Source organism: Ranitomeya imitator, chromosome 10 (genome assembly GCF_032444005.1).
Source record: "Ranitomeya imitator isolate aRanImi1 chromosome 10, aRanImi1.pri, whole genome shotgun sequence".
Taxonomy (NCBI): Eukaryota; Metazoa; Chordata; class Amphibia; order Anura; family Dendrobatidae; genus Ranitomeya; species Ranitomeya imitator.
Genome location: NC_091291.1, coordinates 70,361,873 through 70,385,801, shown reverse-complemented (window position 1 = coordinate 70,385,801; position 23,929 = coordinate 70,361,873). Strand labels below are relative to the sequence as shown.

General features: G+C 40.6%; 1 protein-coding gene across 1 annotated transcript in view; it reads left to right on the top strand.

Moving 5' to 3' along the window:
* Nucleotides 1-12,362, top strand: part of LOC138651521 (sacsin-like) — a 163,540-nt gene extending 151,178 nt beyond the window's left edge. Inside the window, exon 9 of the mRNA XM_069741786.1 lies at nucleotides 1,415-12,362. Coding sequence (XP_069597887.1) covers nucleotides 1,415-12,204 — 10,790 coding nt within the window. The 3' untranslated portion in view covers nucleotides 12,205-12,362. The remainder of the gene's footprint in view (nucleotides 1-1,414) is intronic.
* Nucleotides 12,363-23,929: the final 11,567 nt, after the last annotated feature.

The window sequence follows — 23,929 nt, the reverse complement described above, 5'->3', positions numbered from 1 at the left end:
GTTACCCAACGAGGTGAGATTTTGCACCGTGCCACCGATCGATGTCGATTGACACTCATTTTGTCTCTTTCTCACCCAGCATCTTACTTATGCTTTTGTAGCCCATTCCAGCTTTGTGCAGGTCTATGATCTTGTCCCTGACATTCTTATAACGCTCTTTGGTCTTGTCCATGTTGTAGAGGTTAGAGTCTGACTGATTAATTGAGTCTGGACAGGAGTCTTTTATAAAGGTGACTATGTAAGACAGTTGTCTTTAATGCAGGTAACGAGTTAATTAGGAGTCTAACTGGTCTGTAGGAGCCAGAACCCTTAATGGTTGGTAGGGGATCAAATTATTTCTCACTGCAAAATAATTTATATAATTTATACAATGTGATTTTCTAGATTTTAGTTTTGATATTCTATCTCTCAGTGCTAAAATTAACCTACCCGTAAAATTATAGACAGTACATGTCTTTGTCAGTGGGCAAACTCACAAAATCAGCAAGGGATCAAATACTTATTTCCCCCATTGTATGATACAAAGATTTATTTGTACTGAGTTATTGTGCTTTGTTTTTAATCACATCAATTGCTATTTATTTATTTATTTATTACCTTTATTGGATTAGATTAGATTGCATTTACGATCACTTTTTTATCCATTTGGATCATGTATTCATTTTTATTATTGGTACTTATATCCATTTTATGAGCAGGTTCATGCCCCGCATCATCCTGCACTTTTTTCCGCTTGTTTTTTTCACACTACTGTAGATGAGACTGTTGAACTTTTGTATTGTTATGGGCCTGGCTGATTGTTCTCACTATATATTAAGAAGCTCCCTGTCCACAAGCTCATTTATCTTATAGGGCAGGGGTGTCAAACTGCATTTTTCGAGGGCCGCAAACCATGCATGTTTTCAAGATTTCCTTAGCATTGCACAAGGTTCTGTAATCATTGTGTGTAGGTGATTAAATTATCACCTGTCCAGTACAAGGAAATCCTGAAAACATGACCTGTTTGCAGCCCTTGAGGATTGCAGTTTGACACCCCTGTTATAGGGTATTGATGTGTCTCACGCAGGACTGTTTCTATTTTTATTTCCCCTTTTCCAATAATTGCCAGGTTTTGTTTGCCTCACGTAAGATATGGGACATTAAGCCCTAGTTATCTGCAGTATCCCTATGTAGGTACTATTTTGTCTTTGCACATTACGTCCAGAAGGCTATTATTTAATTGTTTATATCTATATGTTTTAGGTGATTATATTAAAAGTTACATTTTAACTACATATCACGTAGCACTATCTCACTTAGAATTGTAGCGGTGTTTAAAATACCGTATACCCATTTGCTATCATAGTCAATACTAGCTAAAGTGTAAAAAAAAATAACGTATTTAGCACATTTTAATTTTTTTTTTTTTTTGCAGGAACATTTAAGAATCTGATGTGCTTGACTAAAGATGTCATATGCAAGACGCTACATGAGGCCCTTCCCCAGAAATGGCATAAGTGTACTGACAAAGTTCATTGGTGTCCAGGAAATTCGGATAACCCACCTGTACAATGGATTGTTGAAATCTGGACCTTCCTCCAGCAATATGATGACGTTTTAGATTTCTTTGAGAACCAGCCAATCGTACCATTAACACTAATCAACGAAAGTTCAAATGACATTCTACTTGCAAGGTTGAAAAGGGGAACGATTCTTCTTAAAAAAAATGATGGCTACAGCATCACTGAAAGCATAACTGTACTATTGGAGAAAGCTGGTTGCACTGTGATACAAGACAAGAATACTTGGATGTGGCACAAAAACCTACATTTGTTCATATTTTCTCCAACACCAAATAATATTCTAAAAGCACTTTCCAACCTGAATCTTAATCAAATTTTGGAAGCCTTCAAAAATGGCTCAAATGAAAATATGAAGATGTTTTGCAAGTTGTTTTCTCAAGCTTACAAATTCTCCTCACCTGAACTGAATATTTTATACAAGTTGCCCATCTTTTGTAGTGTCCAAACCATTACATCTTCTCAAACAAAGCTGGCGGCTTCCAGGTGCTTGACTGCATTGGACTCCACCACTCTTCCATCTGTACCAGACTCCTTAGTGTTTCCAGATGTTATGATAAAATGTAGAGATGAATCCGATAGGAGACTATTACAACTGATGAACATTAAACTTCTAAATGCAGTAGATGTTGCTGTGCTGATGGTTACAGCTATTCAAAAAGGCTCTTACATTAATAATCAAAATGAATTTCAATGTGTGATGTTCTGGATTTTGAGAAATGGATATGCATTATTCACTCAGAATGAAAAACTGAAATATATGTGCAGTTACCTTAACTTCATACCTTGCAATGGTCATCTTCAACCACCATCTGCCCTTTATGATCCAAAAATCGAGACATTGAGAGTTTTGTTTGAGTCTGATAAATTTCCACCAGAAAACTACCATGAAGATTCAATACTGATGTCACTAAGAATGTTGGGCTTGCTAGATTCCATTCATAAGATCACACCGAAGGATGTGATGAAAATTGCTGAACAATTAAATCAAGATGAGGATGTGCCTTCTTCCTTTAAAAAAGCTGACGCTCTTATTGAGGTTTGCAACAACACTGTGGTTTTAACCAAGTTTAACTCTCAGAACTTAAAGGTGCTCTGTAGCCTTTCTTGGGTCCCTGTTTGTAAGGATTCACAAACTACACTAATTAAGCCAAAAAATATGAGAAGTATGACGTACTGTAATATAGTTGACCTATCCATGCCTCTAACCAATCGCTTTTTTGCAAAAGCAAATGATCTTCTTGGCTTAAATGACTCTCCTCCCCCGGAAAAAGTTGTGGAAAATCTTCAAGCACTCAGTCTTAAGTACAAGTCAATGGACCAGTACTGCTTTTATAGGAAACTCCATGACATTTACAAGTATATACAAGATCATATTAAACATTTTCACAGTGATACGCTCCATGAAGTTTTGATATGGACTGGAAATAATTTCTGTTTCCCACATGAGACTGTTTTACATTATCCTGACAGCTTAGATCTATCCTCCTGTGTCAATAAAGTGCCACCTGACTTTTTACCTTACAAAAATCTTTTTACTAGATGTGGAGTTAAAAGCACATTACCACCCAATGAAGTCATTGACATTCTGCATACATTAAAAGATTGCATTGACAAGGACACTCCCAATTCTGGATCTCCCAAAGACTTGAAGCTTGTAATTTCCATCTTGGACTGGATGAAGGCTAACTCTGTAAACGGAACAGATGAGCTCCCTATACCAGTGCAGTCTGACAATAAGTGTTTTACTCTTAAACCATTGTCTAAAACTTTGTACTGTGACATGGAGAAACAGTATTTAACCAATGCTTCTGGTAGTTGTATGGACTTTGATATTGTACATGAAGACATTTCAATGGCCACAGCCAAGTACCTGAATATTCACTTTCTAAGTACCAAGGTATTGAAGCCAGAGTTTTTTGAGCCCTGGGGACCATCTGAACCAGTGACCCTACGAATAAAAAATATTCTTAGAGAATACAGTGAACATGTAGAACTTTTCAAAGAAATGATTCAGAATGCTGATGACGCAGATGCAACAGCCTGCCATTTTTTAGTCGATATGAGACAGAACTCTGAAGTAAGGAAGAAATTAATAGACCCTGGAATGGATGATTGTCATGGGCCAGCTCTATGGTCTTACAACAACAGTAAATTTACAGATGCCGATTTTACCAATATTATACGCATTGGAGCAGCTACTAAAGAAACCCAGGTGCAGAAAATTGGCAAATTTGGTTTAGGGTTTAACACTGTATACCATATCACAGATGTACCTTCTATAATGAGTGGATCAAATGTTCTCATATTTGACCCAAATGCAAACCATCTGCAAAAACACATTTCACAGAGAAATCCAGGCATGAAGTTGAATCTCCAAAATAATTCTGAATTGCTTTATATGTTTTCTGACCAATTTCAGCCATACTCTAATGTGTTTGGTTGTAAACTTGCACAGCCTTTTTACTTTAAAGGAACACTTATTCGTTTACCATTTCGAACAGAAGAAGAAGCTAAAAAATCAGAAATCTGTCACCAAACATTTGGGAAAGAACAGATAAACTTGTGTATGCTGGATTTTGAAAATTCTTCAGAAACTCTTCTAATTTTCTTAAAAAATGTAAAAGAAGTAAGCTTAGGTTATTTGTCTAATGACATATGTCCTGGATTTGAGACCACAAAAGTACATCTTGAAAAAGAAATAATTCAAAAACTGCAAGTTTCTCAAGGTTTGCCACTACAACAGGAGCAGCTCCATGTATCTGAACAGTTATGTGAGCATATGGATAGCTCGGATTTTAAATGCACAAACATAGTATCAATCTGCACACAGAAAAGTAACACAACTGACACAAAATTCTACATTGTGCAGTCAGGTCTTGGAGTAAAAAAATTTGTCAAGAGTATAATGAAAAATGAAAACATATTTTGTCCGCCGATTGCTGGAGTTGCACTTCCTTTAAAGAAAAATGATAGTACTGGAAAATGGACCTCTGATTTAGAAGATTTTACAGGGATGGTGTTCTGTTTCCTTCCCCTTCCAGTTTCTACCGGGCTGCCTTTTCATATTAATGGATCCTTCTCAGTGATGTCAAATAGAAAAACCTTATGGGAGACAACTGCAAAAGGTGAATGGAATAAACAGTTACTCTGTGATGCAGTGATAGTTGCTGTTATAACTGCATTACTGCAGCTACAAGCACTGAATGAAAATGGTGATATAGAGGACTACTACTATTACACATTTTGGCCTGACGTCACAAAAGTGAACACTCGTTTCATGGAAATGGTCAAAAGCTTTTACCATGCAATAGCCTTTGGACTGGAGAACACTTTACCCCATCTGTTTAACAATGGGCAAGAATGTTGTACAATAGAACATGCATGCTTTCTAGATCTGGAAATGTTCAAAGATGAAACCATTCAAAAACTTGCCAAAAAAGTATTTTCCATGCATCTGAAAAAGCCATACTTGGCAGTTGACCTCCCAGACTGGGTAAAACACAGCTTCAGCATGAGTAACAGCCATAGCGAACTAGAAAAAAACTTTTACAACTGCGAAAGATTCTACAGGGAGATAGTATTTGAAAATTTGGACCATATAAAGAGAGAAGACCGAAATGCCTTAATCATTTATGCAATTGATCTTAAAAATAAACAGATGAACAGTTTATTGCTATTAAATCCTTGCATCCCATCTTCTTTGCACGACAACTTACAATTTATAACAAATCTGGTGCACCCAAAAGGAAAAGTGTCAGCACTGTATGACCCAGAGGAAGGACGTTTTCCTCAAGGTGCAGAATTCCTTGAAATGGAGAGGTTAGAATATCTGCATACTCTAGGTTTGCTGAAGGACAAACTACCTGTAAAAGAACTGATATTGAGAGCATGTAGAATTCAAAATACCTGGAAATATGATCGTGAGAAGGCATTAAAACAAATTGTTTGCACGCTGGAACTATTAAATGATCTTCTTCAAGAGCATGGCACCATTGATAACAGAGCCTTTAGAGTCATTGTCTTCCTTCCTGCAGTGCCTCCACAAAGCAATGCTACTGATCTTAAAGATCTAACTTTAATGAAAGCAGAAGATCTTTTTCACTACAGTTATAAGGCTCTTGTATCTATGATTCACCCAATTCTAAGCCAACAATATTTGATAAACACTAAATTGACTAATAATGTGATGTCTTTCCTTGGCATTGATCGTCAACCTTCTTTCCAGGATGTTATGTCTCAACTGCAGAAAGCTTCTGAAGGAATGAATTTGCTGAATAACGATGAGCCATTTCACATTACAAAAGAGTGTTACAGTTATTTGAATAAACTTTTAGAAAAGGAACCGAACCTTGCTGGCCTTATAAAGGAACGAGCCTCTGCTTTCCCTTTTGTGTTCATTGATAATGACTTTGTACCAGTGAATGTGGTTGCACACCAAATTCCTTTTGATGCTTCTCCTTATTTGTACAAACTACCAAAACATTTTAAACCTCTTGAAAAACTGTGGGATAGTGTTGAAATTTGCAAAGAATTCTCTTTTCTCCAATACTTTTTCATTTTGGAACAAATGGCTATTAATCATCAAGGAACCCCACTTTCACAAAGTGAACTCACTATGGTAGTAAATTTGATAAATCATTGCCTTGAGAAGATACCAGATAGTAATTTAAGTAATTCAATTGATACAAGACACATTTTTGTGCCAGACCTGAAGTGTATATTACGCCATGTAGACAAAATTTTTTACAATGACACTCCATGGCTACCTTGCGACAAAGAACTTAATTTCTGTAATGAACGAATTCCTCGAGCAGTGGTGTCACAATTGGGAATCAAAACAAGAATCCATCATACACTTCAAAAATTAAAACTTTCAAATCTTTCCAAATGGGCTTCCCAATTTGGTGCAAAGGAAAAGATTACTACACGCATCAAAAATATTTTGAAGGAATATTCTTTAAAAAAAGACATACTTAAAGAGTTGCTGCAGAATGCAGATGATGCAGAAGCTACTGAAATTCATTTTGTATTGGACTGCAGAAAGCATGCAACAAAAAGAGTGTTTGGACATGAATGGCGCCCACTGCAAGGTCCTGCCCTTTGTGTTTACAACAACAACACATTTTCTACTAAAGATATTGATGGAATTCAACAGCTTGGCATTGGTGGCAAGGAAAATAATTTAGACAAAACAGGAAAATTTGGACTTGGCTTTAATTCTGTGTACCACATAACAGATTGCCCCTCTTTTGTTAGTGCTGATACCATTATGTGTGTCTTTGATCCCAACCTTATGTTTTTGGAATCTTCTGAGGATACCAGCCCAGGTGGAATGTTTAATGTTAATAATGAGTTTAAAGGGACATTTCAGGACGTTTATGACACCTTTTTACCATCCATGTTCAATCTACAAACAGGAACAATTTTCCGTTTACCACTTAGAATGGCAAACACTGTGTCAAAGTCAGAAATAAGTGACCAAACTTCGTCAATCGAAGAGATCAGAAGTATGTGTGAAGAACTTTATAAAGATGCTGACATGATTCTTTTTTTAAATCATATTAGAAAAATAACTTTCTCTGAAATTTCAAGCACAGGAAATGTGGAAGAAAAATTTTATGTTGAAACTAAAATTGATGAGACTTATTCAAAGAAAATATCTTTGTTCCAGCAAAGACTATCCAACAGTAATAATGGTGAGGGTCATTTGTCCGGAAGCTTACCATTCAGGATATCTTCAGTGGTTGAAGTAAAATGCAGCAGCTCAAACACTACAACCCGCTGGCTTATAGTAAGACAACTGGGAATTGAAAGGGAGAGAGACTCTTTGGAAGATATTTCACACAATTTACGACAAATCCTTGTACCGCATGGTTCAATAGCTGCTTGTCTTAATAAAGCAATAACAGGTAGGGCTTTCTGTACTTTGCCTCTTCCTCTAGAAACTGGTCTACCGGTACACATAAATGCAAATTTTATTGTGGATGCAGCACGTAGAAATATCTGCAAAGAAGATGGTGATAGCCCAAAGACCGCATGGAACATATTTCTGCTATCAAATATTACAGCACCACTTTACTGTTATCTTCTTGAGTGTCTACATGAATTTTTTTCAAGAAAATCACTACATTTCTCATGTTTTGACTCATGCAAGCTATTCCTTGATTACTATCTATCATTTTTCCCTACTAATACTGAACATGTGCCACCGCTGTGGAGAAATGTAGTTAAACAAGTCTATTTGACTATCTTTGAGCTTAGATTGCAAATAATTCCTGTTTACAAAGAATCTAGTACAGAGACAAAATCTGCCAAGAAAAATGGTGTAGTTGTGGAGTGGTCAAACATTGGAAAATCCTCCATCACTGAAGAACCATTCTTTGTAGTTCCAGAAAAAATCAAAGAAATTGAACATGTACTTCTCAAGATAAACATGCTGCTGGCTTATGGAAGTTTTGTGTGTAATTCTTTTAAAGAAGCTGGTGTTCATGTCACTGAATTAAACCCACAAAATCTGTGTTGTTTCTTAAGGAATATCCCTTTACTACCCAGTAGAGATTCTCTACCTGCCCCTGTCGGTAGTTCTATATTCAAAAATGAGGACAACTGTATCTCCCTTTTAAAATTCTGCTTGAAATCCGATACCCAACAAAAAATTGATCTTCAAGGAGTTCCTCTGTTAATTACTGTGGATAAAATGCTTCATTACTTTGACAAAGATAAACCAACATTTTTTTCATATTATTCTTCACTTTTTCCTGGTGCAAGCAGTGAATTCATAAAACACAAGGAGAGTTCTTTAGAAAAATATGGCTTTGTGAAACGTTTAGATATAAAGAGTTCTGTTTCTTTAGTTGAGAACCACCTGGGTCCAAAGTGTGAAATTTCTTCAAAAACAAATATACCCAATTTTCCACTTTCAAAACACACAGCAGATTGGCTGAAATATTTATGGTCATTTTTTAGGAGTGAGTTATTATTGCAGAAAGCTGGTCATGAAAAGGAACTCTTTGCTGAGATTTGTGCTATTTTTGAGCAATTGGCAATTGTACCAGTCAAACTTAAAATGTCACCTGGTAAACAGTGTAACCAAAGTGTTCTTTCTCCTGCTGATCTCAAAAATATTTGCTTTCCAAGTGACAGTTCTATGTACGAGTGCCTTTTGAAACTAGGATTTCCTGAATTAGACACTTCTGTAATTGATGATCATCATATTATTCCACATTTTAAGCCCTACACATTGAACACAGAAAATCTTGAACTGGTGCTAGAACAACTAAGTTCTAGAAACGACCTTCACTGGCAGCTTCTAAAGGCCATAGAAATTGATGGGTTTCTTTCTTGCATCTTAAATAAACTGCCATCAGAAAAAAACGAGGGCATATTATTACAGAAGCTCAAGTCTTTACCCTTGTTTGAAACGATTCAAGGCAAGAGGCAGAATTTGCTTGGCTGCAAAAAGATTCATCTGCTTAGCACAACATTTGACTTGGAACCTTTTCAGCTTTCTGATCTCCATCCTTCAACAATTTACCTTAAAAATACTCATCTTAACTTGAAGGTTAGCGAGTATATGAAAATCCCAATCATTAGTGACTTGGAATTACTTGCTGATTATCTCCTCTTGGATCTTGCTATCCTCAATGAAAATCAATTAGTGAATATATTACGAATGGTACTACAACTGCAACATTGCAATGGTTTCCACAAGAAGGAGGATCAGATTATCACATCACTCAAATCTGCGCAGCTGATCAGAGATAAACGTGGTGTACTTCAAAAGGTGTCCTATTTCTATGATCAGGAAGTAGAACTGTTCAGGATCTTAGAGCTTCAGGAGAATTTCATCCCTGATAATTTCTGGAAGATGTTTAAAAAGCATAGCATTCCCAATTTACGTATGCTTCTTCAAAGTATTGGATTGAAATGTTCACTAACAGAAACAGATTTTATTAAATTTGCAACTCAGGTTGAGAAAAACGCAACAGTTAATTCTTCTTTGAAGTCCCTTCATAGCAAGGCTGATGCTTTGTATAAGTATTTAATTTCCATGCCTTTAGATGAAATGAGCTGCACATTTGCTAGTGAAGTGGGAAAAATTGCTTTTGTTATTCCATTAAAAGTAAGCACTAAACTAAAAGCACTGCACCCCTCATTTACAGAGAATGTTACTACAGTTGCACTTAAGGGTTCATTACTGAATTGCACTGGTTATGATTCATTGGTTTGGACGTCCTTGCCGTTACTTAACAGCTCTAAATGCAACAAGAAGATCACTGAATTTCTTAAACAATGTGGAGTGCTGCTTGAGCCACCTATTGGAAAACTAATTGACAACATAAAAAATGTATGCAAAGTTTCATGCGGTAGCAAAGACTTACAGGAAACCAGAAGTGAGGTTTTAAAACAAATCTATACCTTCCTTCAAAGCAAAGGCGATACATTTGACATTACTCCTTTAAACGATATTCCATTTATTTTAGTAAAGGGTGAAAATATTGCACTACCACGACAAGTAGTTTTCAATCTCAACAAGGAAAACCTTTTTTCACCATACTTGTACAAGTTGCCTCCATACAGTGCATGTTATAGCGATCTCTTCCAAAAAGTAGGAGTTGAGGCTGAGCCAACTGTCCTCCATTTTGCCAATATACTTTCAACAATCTATACAGAGACATTAGATAAGACATCTTTGCATGCTAATCTAAAAATGACTGTTAAAGAATCTACAATACAGCTTTTCAATTTATTCAGAGAGAAGAAAGATACTCCACAGATTACTTCTCTGCATCTTTTAGCAGTGGATGGTAAACTCTATGAGTCAAGTACTTTGGTCTTTAATAATTGCCGAAGTCCTACTGTACAAGACAGATTGCAATATTCATTTAAGTTTGTTTGCATGCCAGGCGAAAGTGAGTCATTTGACATTTACCAACATGAAAAACTTCTGAAATGTTTGCCAAAAAAGATTTGTCCTATGATGCTTTCAGACATCACAAACGAGTCTCTTCTTTTTGATTCAGAAAACCTGTGTTCATATGGTGATGGCTGCCCATTAAAATTAAAGTTTGAAAAACTGTTTTTCTCTTCAGTATTTCAAGATGCTTTGTTTTGCCTTCTTCAAAACCAGAACAAAGGAAAACTTGTGCAAGAGGAAGCCGCCAAGAATTGGAACCTCATCTTTGGGACAATAGAAATAATATGTTGCTCTGAGTTACAAACTGTATTAATGTATGAAGACAAACCTTTGGCTGGTACTCAAATGAAAAAAACCGTGTTTTCAGCAAAAAACAAGGAAAATGGTTGTCAGATATATTTCCAACATAGTGACTCACTGCGGACCACAAAGCTGATTCAAGTTGTTCAAGTTCTTGCACAAGAAATAAACAATCTGATCGAGAATGTACTAACGCCGAAATCATTAGATGTTGTTGTACAAATGCTTTCCTGTGATAATCCCAATGAAATAACTGAAGTGCTCAAGGAAAATGATTTGTGGGTTAAGATTAGTACTCAAAGTACTTTTTCTTTACCAAGACCAGGTGACAAAATTTCTACTGAATGGTATGATTGTTTGGATATGAGCATCATGAATACATTCAAAGTTGGTGACTATGTGGGTTACATGATTCCCACTGAAGAGGAATCTTACTTATATGCTGTAATTGTTGAGGAACTTGGTAAGAAGATTTTGGGAAGCTGTAAAGTTGAAATGTATCTCGTAGACATCGGTCAAAATGATAACATTGAGGCTAGTGTTCTTGATTTATATCAGTTCAAAAGATCTGAAGGCCAAAGCGGGAAAGCTCTTCTGTTGCTTGGAAATCCTCAACCTCAAATGCAGTCAAAGATTCAGAATTATTCAATTGAACACATGAAACAAGAGATTGATCTTTATTTGAGCCAAATATGGGGATTGCCTGAAAGTGAACGCAGTCGCGCCATAAGACGACTTTACCTTAAATACCATCCAGACAAAAACATGGCCCAAGAGAAACTTTACACAGAATTGTGCAAATATCTTCAGAATAGAATTAAAGAAATGGGATCCGGAAAAAGACATACTGGCTTGTCATCATCAACTAATTATTCGAGAAATTCTGGTGGTTTTTCTAACTTTTGGGCACAATGGGACAGTCAAGCATCCAACCACAAGCACCATCGTGAACATTTCTCCAGAACAACCAGATGTAACTATGATTTTTGGGGTTACCACAGCACACCCACTCACCCAAAGCCTAAAGAAGCGGATAGATGGTTGAGGCAGGCAGTATGTGATCTTAAAGCTGCAGAACATGATGTTGGTCATGGCCATACAGAATGGGTGTTCTTCAAAGTGCACCAGGCTGTAAAGAAAGCTTTATTTGCCGCACAATACATTAAGGTAGGAAAAATAAACAAAGATGACACTATTGTTTGTTTAGCCAAAAAGGTATCTTCCCACTGTAGCAGCCTTCAAAGCATTCACGATGAAGTGAGTCAACTGAAAGCATTTGGAGTGGACAAAGAAAGAACTCAGTATCCGGACTGCTACACCCCACCTGGCATTCCCAATACTTGTTTAGACCCAGCAGAAGAAGAAACTGTGGTTGCTGTAGCTAAAGAAGTCATAAAGAAGATAGAGAGTTATGTCCTCATATGAGAATTGTATATGGAATACATTTATTTTTCAAACAGTTCGAAATGTTTTTACTTTTCTATATGGTATCTTGTTAATTTTGTATTTTCTATAATACTTTGAAAATATACTGCCAATGTATGAAGCTGTAAATTGATTATTCTATTAAAAATCTCTGCATATTTATGTACAAGTTATTGCATAAGTATATATTGTTACAAACCTATCCTAGTAAACATTTTTTATATATGCATACTGCTGTGGGCTCGTGTGTTGCTTGCAAATTGAAAAAAGCTATAGGAAAAAAATGAACACATGAAATTTGATTTGTTGTTTTCACGTGTAGTACCACTTTCCTCAAAAGCCGCTTTACTAACCAACCTTTTCCTTATAAACAAAATAGGATATACTATTCATAGATTTATGTAGTGTAATATTTGTGCAAAAACTCCTGTGGTGATAAAGGCTAAAATGTTAAAGTGCTTTTGCCCCCCACACCAGCCCCAGCATAAACATTTATTACTTCTGGCATTGTACAGTCATAATGATGGGGCATTGAGCAAGATGTGCCTAATTCATTGAAGGGACTGTGCCATAAAAATATATATTTCAGTAATTGAAAAAGTAAGTATTAATGTTTAATATTTAAACTTTTTTTTATAAATGGTATAAAATATAAAAGTTTTCCACTTTTAAACACTAGGGGGAGCAGCTGCTGAAATTTGCCATGAAAACCTAATGTACAACTAGCTCCCATTACGACTGCAGTAAATGTGGGTGGGGCCTGCTCACATTTGTGATGTCACCTCTCTCCTCCCCTTCTGGGTGTTTGCATAAGGATAAGAAAGGATGACACTTAGGATCAAAGAGCAGCACCATTTTGTTGATGACTGCAATGTGATAACTAGATATGGACAGTGTCATGGAGGATGGCTGTCAGGGCTGATTCCTGCCAAACTCAGGTGAAAACTGAAATAGCGCCCCTTCTCCACAATGTAATATACACGTGCAGTGAATAATCACAATTCCTTCATTGTCTTTCGGGGGTTAGTTTTTATGGTGTTAATGGATGGTAAAAATGACCTAATAGCCAAAATCTCCCAGGTCAGTATTATGACTGATGGCAAACATTCAAAATTTTTGTAAAAAAAAAAAAATGGTTTGACTTTTTTTTTCTTTGAGACCCATATTGGCCTTTTTTTTATGCAGGGGCATGTTTTCCCATGAAGATCTAACATTTTTATTTGGGGTACATACTACAATATTTTGAAAGCTTTATATTGAATGAGGTGACCAAAAAAATACAATATTGGCATTTTGATTTCTGGCGTGCTTGCCGGAAGTGCATGTTAATTGCCACTGTCAGAACTTGACAGCGGCATTTAATGGTTTAACAGCGTCGGGAGGATCATGATTCCTCCCACGGCTGTCAGCGGCACAGGTCAGCTGTTCAAAACAGCTGACATGTGCCAGAAAGGATGTGGGCTCACTGCTGGAATGCACATCAAAGGGAGGGTGTCCGGCATCAGCGTACTATTACGCCAGATGTCGGGAAGGGGTTAAGCTATGTGACTGTGATCTCCAAGGCATAGTAATTTAAACAATGCCTGATTGGGGTGAGCCCTTGCTGTGCAGTACGCAGGTGGGGGAGATTCTATCCTCACTCTTGGAAGGCATGACTGATTGACCCCTTTGAGTCAAAGCCTGTTTTCACCTAAATGAACAGGCCTATTTTTACAATTCTAACCACTGTCACTTATGAGGTCATAACTCTGGAACGCTTCAACGGATCTCAGTGATTCTAAGAATGTTTTCTCAGGACATATTGTACTTTATGATAGCGTTAAAATTTATTTGATATTACTTGCGTTTATTTGAGGAAAAACAAATTTGGCGAAAAATTTGCAATTTTCAAACATTTAAATTTTTATGCCCAGAGTGTCATATCACACAGAATAATTAATAAATAACATTTCCCACATGTTTACTTTACATCAGCACAATTTTGAAAACACCCTTTTTTTGTCAGGAAGTTATAACGGTTAAAAGTTGACCCGTGATTTCTCATTTTTACAACAAAATTTGCAAAACCATTTTTGTTAGGGACCACCTCACACTTGAAGTGACTTTGAGGGGCCTATATGCCAGAAAATACCCCAAAATTACGCCATTCTGAAAACTGCACGCCTCAAGGTACTCAAAACCACATTCAAAAAGTTTATTAACCATTCAGGTGCTTCACAGGATTTTTTGGAATATGGAACGAAAAAATAAATATTTACTTTTCTTTCACAAAAATTTTCCTTTAGACCTAATCTTTTTCACTTATGCAAGAGTAACAGGAGAAATTGCACAACAAAATGCATGGTCCATTTTCTCCTAAGCATGCCGATACTCCATATGTGGGGGGAAATCTACTTTTTGGGCACCTGGCAGGGCTCGGAAGGGAAGGAGCGCCATTTGACTTTTTGAATGTAAAATATACTGGAATATGGAATAATTATCGGTTGCCATGTCGCATTTGGAGAGCCACTGATGTGCCTAAATAGTGGAAACCCCCAACAAGTGACACCATTTTGGAAACTAGACCCCTTATGGAAATTATCTAGATGTGTATTGAGCACCTTGAACTCATGTTTTTCCCAAATAAATCTATTTTAGCTCCATATTTTGCATTTTCATAAGGGTAACAGGAGAAATTACTCAATACAGTTTGTGGTGCAATTTCTCCTGAGTACGCCGAAGTCCCATATGTGGGGGGAAACCACTGTTTAGGCGCACGGCAGGGCTTGGTAGAGAAGGAGCACCATTTGACTTTTTGAATGCAAAATTTGATGGAATAACTAGCGGAAGCATTGTCGCGTTTGAAGAGCCCTGATGTGCGTAAACAGTGGAAATCTCTCACAAGTGACACCATTTTGGAAATGAGACCCCTTCTGGAACTTATTTAGATGTGTATTGGGCACTTTGAACCCATATGTGCTTCACAGAAATTTATAACGTTAAGCTGTGAAAATAAAAAAATCACATTTTTCCCACAAAATCTTTTTTAGCTACAAATTTTATATCTTCACAAGGGCAAAAGGAGGAAATGGACCCCAAGGTTTGTTTTCCAATTTCTCCTGAGTTTGCCGATACCCCATATGTGGTCGAAAACTACTTTTGAGGCACAGTACAAAGCTCAGAAGGGAAGTAGCGCCATATTACAGTGCTTATGTACCCTCCCATAAGGGACCCCATTTGGGAAATTATAACCCTTTGAGAATTTATCAAACATATAGTGATGATTATGACTCCATGGGTATTTTCCTGTGGATGTTGCCAAGTGAAAATTGCAAACTGCCGTAGTGAACAGTCTGCTGTAGTGACCAGTTGTGATGACACCAATGGTGTCACTGGTGCTGCCTAGGGGGCGCTATCAGGGGGCAAGAAAATGAGCGCAGGGAGTGCAGGAACAAGGCGCACACTGTCGCAAGGACCTGACACTAAGCAGTGAGCAGTCACGTGACCAGGTGGTGGAGTCACCGCAGGTGAGTGCAGGGAAGGTAACTGAGTGCATGGAGTGCAAGGCACAGAAAATAAAACGTGGTCAAAAGCCAGGAGGAGAGCATAGTAAGTAGGGATAAGATAAAGAGTAAACGGAGACGAGCCAAGGTGTCAGATAACCAGAAAGGACAGAGCAGTACAAAGCAGGATACAGAGGCAAGAGTCAGGGGACAAACCGGGTCTTACACAGCAAAGCACAGAGGAAAAATGTTTATGGACCTGGGTCAGCAACCACAAACAAAGAATACGGAAGTATCATAGTAACATAGTTAGTAAGGCCGAAAAAAGACATTTGTCCATCCAGTTCAGCCTATATTCCATCATAATAAATCCCCAGATCTACGTCCTTCTATAGAACCTAATAATTGTATGATACAATATTGTTCTGCTCCAGGAAGACATCCAGGCCTCTCTTGAACCCCTTGACTGAGTTCGCCATCACCACCTCCTCAGGCAAGCAATTCCAGATTCTTACCGCCCTAACAGTAAAGAATCCTCTTCTATGTTGGTGGAAAAACCTTCTCTCCTCCAGACGCAAAGAATGCCCTCTTGTGCCCGTCACCTTCCTTGGTATAAACAGATCCTCGGCGAGATATTTGTATTGTCCCCTTATATACTTATACCTGGTTATTAGATCGCCCCTCAGTCGTCTTTTTTCTAGACTAAATAATCCTAATTTCGCTAATCTATCTGGGTATTGTAGTTCTCCCATCCCCTTTATTAATTTTGTTGCCCTCCTTTGTACTCTCTAGTTCCATTATATCCTTCCTGAGCACCGGTGCCCAAAACTGGACACAGTACTCCATGTGCCATCACCGACACCAAATCCAGGAACTGCCAACATTAAATAGCCACCCAAAAACCAAAGAGAGGTGAACTAAAATTAACCCTGACCAGGATGGAGGCAGAACCATCCTGTCCAGTCATGACAGTACCCACCTTCTTAACGGGGCAAATGGACCCCCAGGTTTCCCAGGAAACCGGGCATGAAAGGAGCTCACCAGACAATTGGCATGAACCGACTGGACAGAAACCCAGGATCGGTCTTCAGGACTATACCCCTTCTAGTGCACAAGATACTGGAGGGAACAGCGGACCAATCAGGAATCCACGATACACTCCACCTCGTAGTCCTCCTGACTTCCCACCAATACAGGCGGCGAGGGACCCAATGGTTTCAGCAGGGCCCAATGGAATACATTGGAGATCCTAAAAGATGCTGGAAGACGCAAATGAAACACCACTGGGTTAACCACCTCTGTGATCTCATAAGGGCCAATAAACTTAGGTCCCAATTTTACCGAAGGAACCTAAAGTTTAATGTTCCAGGTAGACAGCCACATTTTATCCCCAACTCGAAGGGTGGGCCTCACAGTCCGTCTTCCGTCAGCAAAAAGCTTAAATTTCCTCTGAGTCTCCTGAATATTCTTTTGGACCTCCTGCCATAAATTCCCCAACTGCTGTACAGCAACATCAGCCCCCAGGCAACTGGAATCCAGGTGAGAAAACTGCAAAGTGTGGATTGAAACCATAATTACAGAAAAAAGAGGAGGTACCTGCAGAGTGGTTAACATGGTATTGAACGCAAACTCTGCTAAAGGCAAGGCATCGGACCAGTCCTCTTGATTGGAGGTGGCAAGGCAGCGCAAAATTTGTACTAACAACTAATTGGTCCATTTGGTCTGACCATTGGTCTCCGGATAGTAAGCCGACAAAAATGACAACTCAATACCTAACCTTTTACAAAATGCCCTCCAAAACCTGGATACAAACTGCACACCACGGTCAGACACCACAGTCAAAGGCACACCATGCAAACGAACCACATGTTGAACAACCTAGACAAGGTCTCAGCAGAGTAGTGCCACTAAGGGCACAAAGTGTGCTTGCTTCGTAAACCTGTCCACCACCACCCAGATGATAGTATTACCCTTAGAGGAAGGAAGATTGGTGATAAAGTCCATGGACAAAAGTGTCTATGGTCTATCAGGAACTGGCAAAGGCACCAATTCCGCGGCCGGCCAGTTATGAGAGCTCTTAGCGTGGGCACAAACTTCACAGGCAGACACATACTTCCTCATATCAGATGTCAGCGAGCCCCACCATAAAACCCTTGCGATAGCCCCATGAGTAGCAGAAATCCTCGGATATCCACTCAGCACCGAATCATGGAACTACTGGAGGACTCTGAATCGAAGTTGAACCAGAACAAACAATTTTCCCACTGGCTTGGATGCAGGAGCCTGAGACTGGGTGTTAGGAGTCGAGTTTCCTCTGCTGCACAGGGGGAATCTCAATCCGTGTCTGCTGCGGTTTCCCATTCTGCATCAGCCGCAGTGGATCCTGCTCAGCGGAGACGTCGCTCCCAGCATCTCACTGAGACTGGTACTGTGCAAAGGGTTACTACTGCCTCTCCAGGCTCTGCTATGGTACCCTGCACTGATCTGCAACGAGCAGGCTTTTCTGGGTCTAACTCCTGCTTTGCACACACAGCATGCCCAGGGTAAGATCTCAGTGGAGATCTAGGGTCACATGCTCAGGAAGGTCCTGTAGGTGCTAGGACTTAGTCCTGCTTTGCACACACTGAGCATGCCCAGGGCAAGATCTCAATGGAGATCTAGGGTCACATGCTCAGGTACTGCTGCAAATCCATTGGTCCTTCTATGAAGGGTCCTGAACGTGCTGCAGCTATATAAGCTTCGCATGACCGCACGGCCATGCGCTAGTATACTATTGTTATCGTGTGTGTGTTGATGAGTGCAAGTCGTTCCTTAAAAAGCCCATCCCTTGTGTATGACGGTTCGCGTAAGGTGTATTGTTGCAATCTAGCGCCCGGCTGAACTCGCAGCCTTAACACACGAAGCAGCGTCTAACTTCTGTGACCGCCAGTGCAGCGCCGTGCGCTATTAGTGCGCTTACCTTACCCAGGTCTGGGTGGTTAGTGGCATCCGCTAGTGTGGCACAGCATACACTTCTGTGCATAATAGTTACCTCAGATACCCCTATTGTGGTGTCGACCGCAAGAGGTCTACACTAACTCTAATCCTGTGTCCTGGGATAGAGTTCTGTGGTTCCTTGCTTGCGCTCTCTGTGCGGTACCGCAACCCTGTGACTTAACAGGGATTGCTTCCTTCACACAGGGTGAAGTTAACCCGTGTGTGTAATCACATTATACCACCATATAGTGCCGCCATTCACTTAGCAGCAGGTTCTTTCCTGCACGGTGGATCCCGGGTGGCGAACACACCAATCTTACTTAATAAATATATTCGGTGCGTTCCGCCAACCCTAACACTTGGGCATCCCGAATCACCTGTTCCAAACCTGCAGACACATCAGCCACCACAACCCCGGGTTGAAAAATGGAGGATGGAGGCTCGGGGGGAGAAAACTGGGTCCAGACTTCGAGACAAGGCATCGGCCTTCACATTCTTGGATCCCGGATAATTGGTTACACAAATTGGGAATGAGTGGGAGGGGATATGTGTTTCTTACAGAAATCTTATTCAGTTCCCTAAATTCAAGGCATGGGCAGAGACCACCGTGTTTTTTTTTTGTTTTTTTTTTACAAAAAAACCCTGCAGCAACAGGAGACACGGAAAGGCGAATATGCCCCTTGCGGAGACTCTAAGATATGTACTCCTTCATGGCGACCCTCGGGACCAGAATGGGTAAACAATCAGGCCTTAGGCAATTTAGCCCCAGGAATCAGTTCAATGGCACAATCAAAAGGGTGGTGCGGTGGTAACCCCTCGGTCTGACATCCGGAGAACACATCCTCAAAGTCCTTCAGGTACTCTGGAATACCCTCCAGGCCGACTGATGACACAGACACAGAATTCAGAAATTTGTTTTCACAGTTGGATCCCCATTAAACAATGTCCTGGGCCTCCCAGTCAGTGACTGGATTATGACATTGCAGCCAAGAAAACCCCAAAACCAAACCAGCAGGGAGGTTGTCCAGAACGAAACGGGATATATGTTCCAGATGAACAGACCCCACCTTCAGGATGAATCCTTTAGTAACAGAGCGAATCCTGTCCTTGCTGAACGGGGTTGAGTCAATAGCTACCACTCTCATGGGTTTGTCCAACCTGACTCTCACTATCTCACAGTGAGCCACCTTGAGTCAATCAAGTTCACTGAAGACCCGCAATCCACAAAAGCAGAAGAGGGGAGAAAACAATTGCTCACTCCTACTTCCACTTTTAACAACAGTTTGAAGGCTGAGGAAAAAAGTACCTGTGGGTCTGAGTATCCTCCTCGGCAGCTCCCCAGACCTAGTTATTTTACTTATTTCCCCGAGACCTTGGAATCTGGGGGACAGGAGGGACAGTCCTTTATCCAATGACCCAGCTCTTCACAATAGAAGCAGATTTTTTTCCTCTGCGTTGTCTCCTCTCCTTTTCCTTCATGGAGATAGCCCCCACCTCCATGAGCTCAACTGACGACGAAGGCTCTGGTTTCACTGGCAACAGTGGAGCATCTCGTTGCACAACACCTCTCTCAGGCTGTGGTCCGTACGAATGGCCTTGGTCATGGCCTCCTCTAGAGAGTCGGGTGGTTGGTGTAGGGCCAAGGCATCCTTGAAATGCTCGGAGAGATCCCGTCGGACCAGCCCCCTGAGTGCCGAGTCGTTCCAGGAAACCTTGGGTGCCCAATGCCTGTACTCAAAACATTACCACTCAGCTGAGCGCTTTCCCTTGGTCAGACTCATAATCGTGTCATCTGCCAATCTCACTTCATCGTAAATAAGACTCAAGGCCTCGAAGAACTGATCAACAGACATTCTCTCAGGGGATGTTGGAGATAGGGAGAAAGCCCAGGATTGCGGCCCCTCACGTAACAAGGAAATAACTATTCCCACCCTCTGACTCTCATTACCGAGGACGCAGGGAAAAAAATAATTTACAACTTTGAATACCCGGAATTTTTTCTTATCCCCAGAAAAGGTATCCAGAACTTTAAGAGGGTTCATGAGAGGATAAGGAAACATCAGACACAGTACCTTCTCCATTGCCAGATGAGGAAGAAGAACCCCGAACAGCATTAACTGTATCTGCCAACTCGTTCTGTACCTGTTGAGAAGCCTCCAATGCTGTTTGCTCTACAGATAGGTTCTGCATCATCTTGGTCAGATTAGGTACCTGATCTGACAGAGCACACAGCGGGTCCATAACCAGCACACACACAAAAGCCCCCCTGAAAATTGTTTTGGTCGGTGATAATGTGATGACACCAATGGTGTCACTGGTGCTGCCTAGGGGGCACTATCAGGGGGCAAGGGAACGAGCACAGAGTGCAGGAACAAGACACATTGTGCGCAACAACCTGACACTAAGCAGTGAGCACAGGACCTAGCACTGAGCAGTCACGTGACTAGGGGGCGGCAGGGAAGGTAACTGAGTGCACAGAGTGCAAGGGACAGGCAGTAAAACGTGGTCAAGGAAAGCCGGTGGTTCAAAAGCCAGACGAGAGCATAGTACCTAGGGATAAGACTAAGAGTAAACGGAGACAAGCCAAGGGGTCAGATAACCAGAAAGGACAGAGCAGTACAAAGCAGGATACAGAGGCAAGAGTGAGGGGACAAATCGGGTCATACACAGCAAAGCACGCAAGCACAGAGAAAAGTTTATGGACGAGTAACCTGGATCAGCAACCACCAACCAAGAATACGGAAGTATCGCTGACACCAAATCCAGTAACTGCCAACATTAAATAGCCACCCCAGAACCAAAGAGAGGCAAACTTAAATTAACCCTGGCCTTACCAGGATGGAGCCGGAACCATCCTGTCCAGCCATGACAGTACCCCCCTTCTTAACAGGGGGCCAATGGACACCCAGGTTTCCCAGGAAACCGGGCATGAAAGGAGTTATGACACCAGTACATTATGCCCAGCTCATGCTTCTGGAGACATGCACCTGTAAATTAGGCGGGCTCTCCTCACTGCAGATATGCAAAACATGTGGGCGCGAGATGTTTAGGCACACTGAGGCTCAAAAGGGAGGGGGCATTTGGATTTGGGAGCGGAGAATTAGCCGAATTTCTTTTGGCGGGTGAGGAGCCATTTTGCTTTTCCAGAGCCTTTGTGCTACCAGTAACGTGGAAGCCAACAATATATTTCCATTAACGCATGACAGATCTGAGTGAGGACTTGCTTTTTTTGTGGATTGAGTGAAAGCTTTTATTGAGAACATTTTACATAATGTTAGGGGTCACATTTATCCAGCTCTCTGCACTGAGCACTTTGCGGTTTCCATCTAATTCTTTGAGTGACGTGATTCAGATGAAACCCCCGATGGATCCATTCACTATATTGAGGCAGCAGAGGAATAGGAGAGGGTCACTATTCTCACCTTTTTTGGTAAAAAAGCCCTCAGGGAAACGTCGGATCATCATAAACCTGAATCCCCTAAATCAGGTGATCAAATATCGAAGATTCAAAATGGAATCAATCAGATCAGCAATCCCGCTTATTGGTCAGGATTGGGTAATAGCTATGGTACATCTGAGGGACGCATATTATCATGTGCCAGTCCATCCCGACCACAGGAAGTTCCTCAAGTTTGCAGTTTCCCAAGGCCATCGGGTCAGCCATTATCAATTCAATGCCCTTCCATTCGGAGTCTCGTCAGCTCCTCGGATATTTACCAAAATCATGTCGGAAGCAGTAATCTTCATCCGACAACAGGGGATCTGTATCATCCCATACCTGGACGATTTTCTTATTGTCGCTCCATCCATTCCTCATCTGAATCTGGATGTGATGAAGGTCCTGGACATCTTGAGATCCCTGGGGTGGATTCCAAACTTGGAAAAGTTGGATATTCATCCATCTTCGAGGAAAAAAATTATTGGGAGTTCTTCTGGACTCTGGGGGGAAAGAATGTCATTCTTGCTCAGAGACCGTCAACTCGACCTCGTCCAGAGGATTTCCAGATTCAGGAATCAGAGGACCCCAACCTTAAGAGACTCAATGTCAATTCTGGGCTCTTGGACGTCATGCATCCAAGCAGTCTCCTGGGCCCAGGCCCACACAAGAGTCCTTCAATCCCACATCTTGCTGCATTCGATTGGACATCAGAATTCACTAACCAGGAAGAATCCCCTTCCAAGTCACGTGAAATCCTCCCTTTCATGGTGGCTAAACTTCCAAAACCTTCAACAGGGAGTCCGCTGGGATCAACTTCCTCTGAAAGTGCTCACATCGGATGCAAGCCAGAGAGGCTGAGGCGCCGTAATAGAAGGATCTCTTTTTCAGGGGTTGTGACCCCCAAACATCAGGTCCAGCTCCTCAAATCTGAGGGAACTAAAGGCGGTAGAGGAAGCGCTAAAAGCCACATCTGTCCCCATTTAAGGTCACCATGTACGTGAAATGTCCGAAACACGACCAAAGTGGCCTACCTCCGACACCAGGGAGAAGTTTAAAGCCGGATTGGATATAAAATGATTTCCAAAACTTTAACCATCCCAAGGAGCACTGTGCAAGCGATCAAATTGAAATGGAAGGAGTATCATACCACTGCAAATCTACCAAAACCCGGCCGTCCATCTAAACTTTCATCTGAAACAAGAAGACTGATCAGAGATGCAGCCAAGAGGCCCATGATCACTCTGGATGAACTGCAGAGATCTACAGCTGAGATGGGACAGTCTGCCCATAGGACAACAATCAGTCGTACACTGCACAAATCTGGCCTTTAGGCTATGTGCACACGTTGCGGATTGGGGTGCAGAATTTTCTGCACAAAATCTGCATCTCCTAGCAGAAAATGCAGGTGCAGATTTGACACGTTTTTATGAGAATTTTGTGCGTTTTTGTTGCGGATTTCATGCGTTTTTTACCACTGCGGATTTCTATAATGGAATGGTTCAGAAACGTTGCAGATCTGCACAAAAGTGACATGCAAATTTTTTTGATCTGCAGCGTTTTCCATGCGTAACTATCCTCACCATTAGCACAGCATTTTTTTTTCTATTGATTTATATTTTACTGTAAATCACTTTGCGGATCTGCAGCGTTTTTGCGCGGAAAAAAACACTGCAGATCCACACTAATCCGCATCGTGTGCACACAGCCTTATGGAAGAGTGGCAAGAAGAAAGCCATTTCTAAAAGAAATCCATAAAAAGTGTTGTTTAAAGTTTGCAACAAGCCACCTGGGAAATGCACCAAACGTGGAAGAAGGTGCTCTGGTCAGA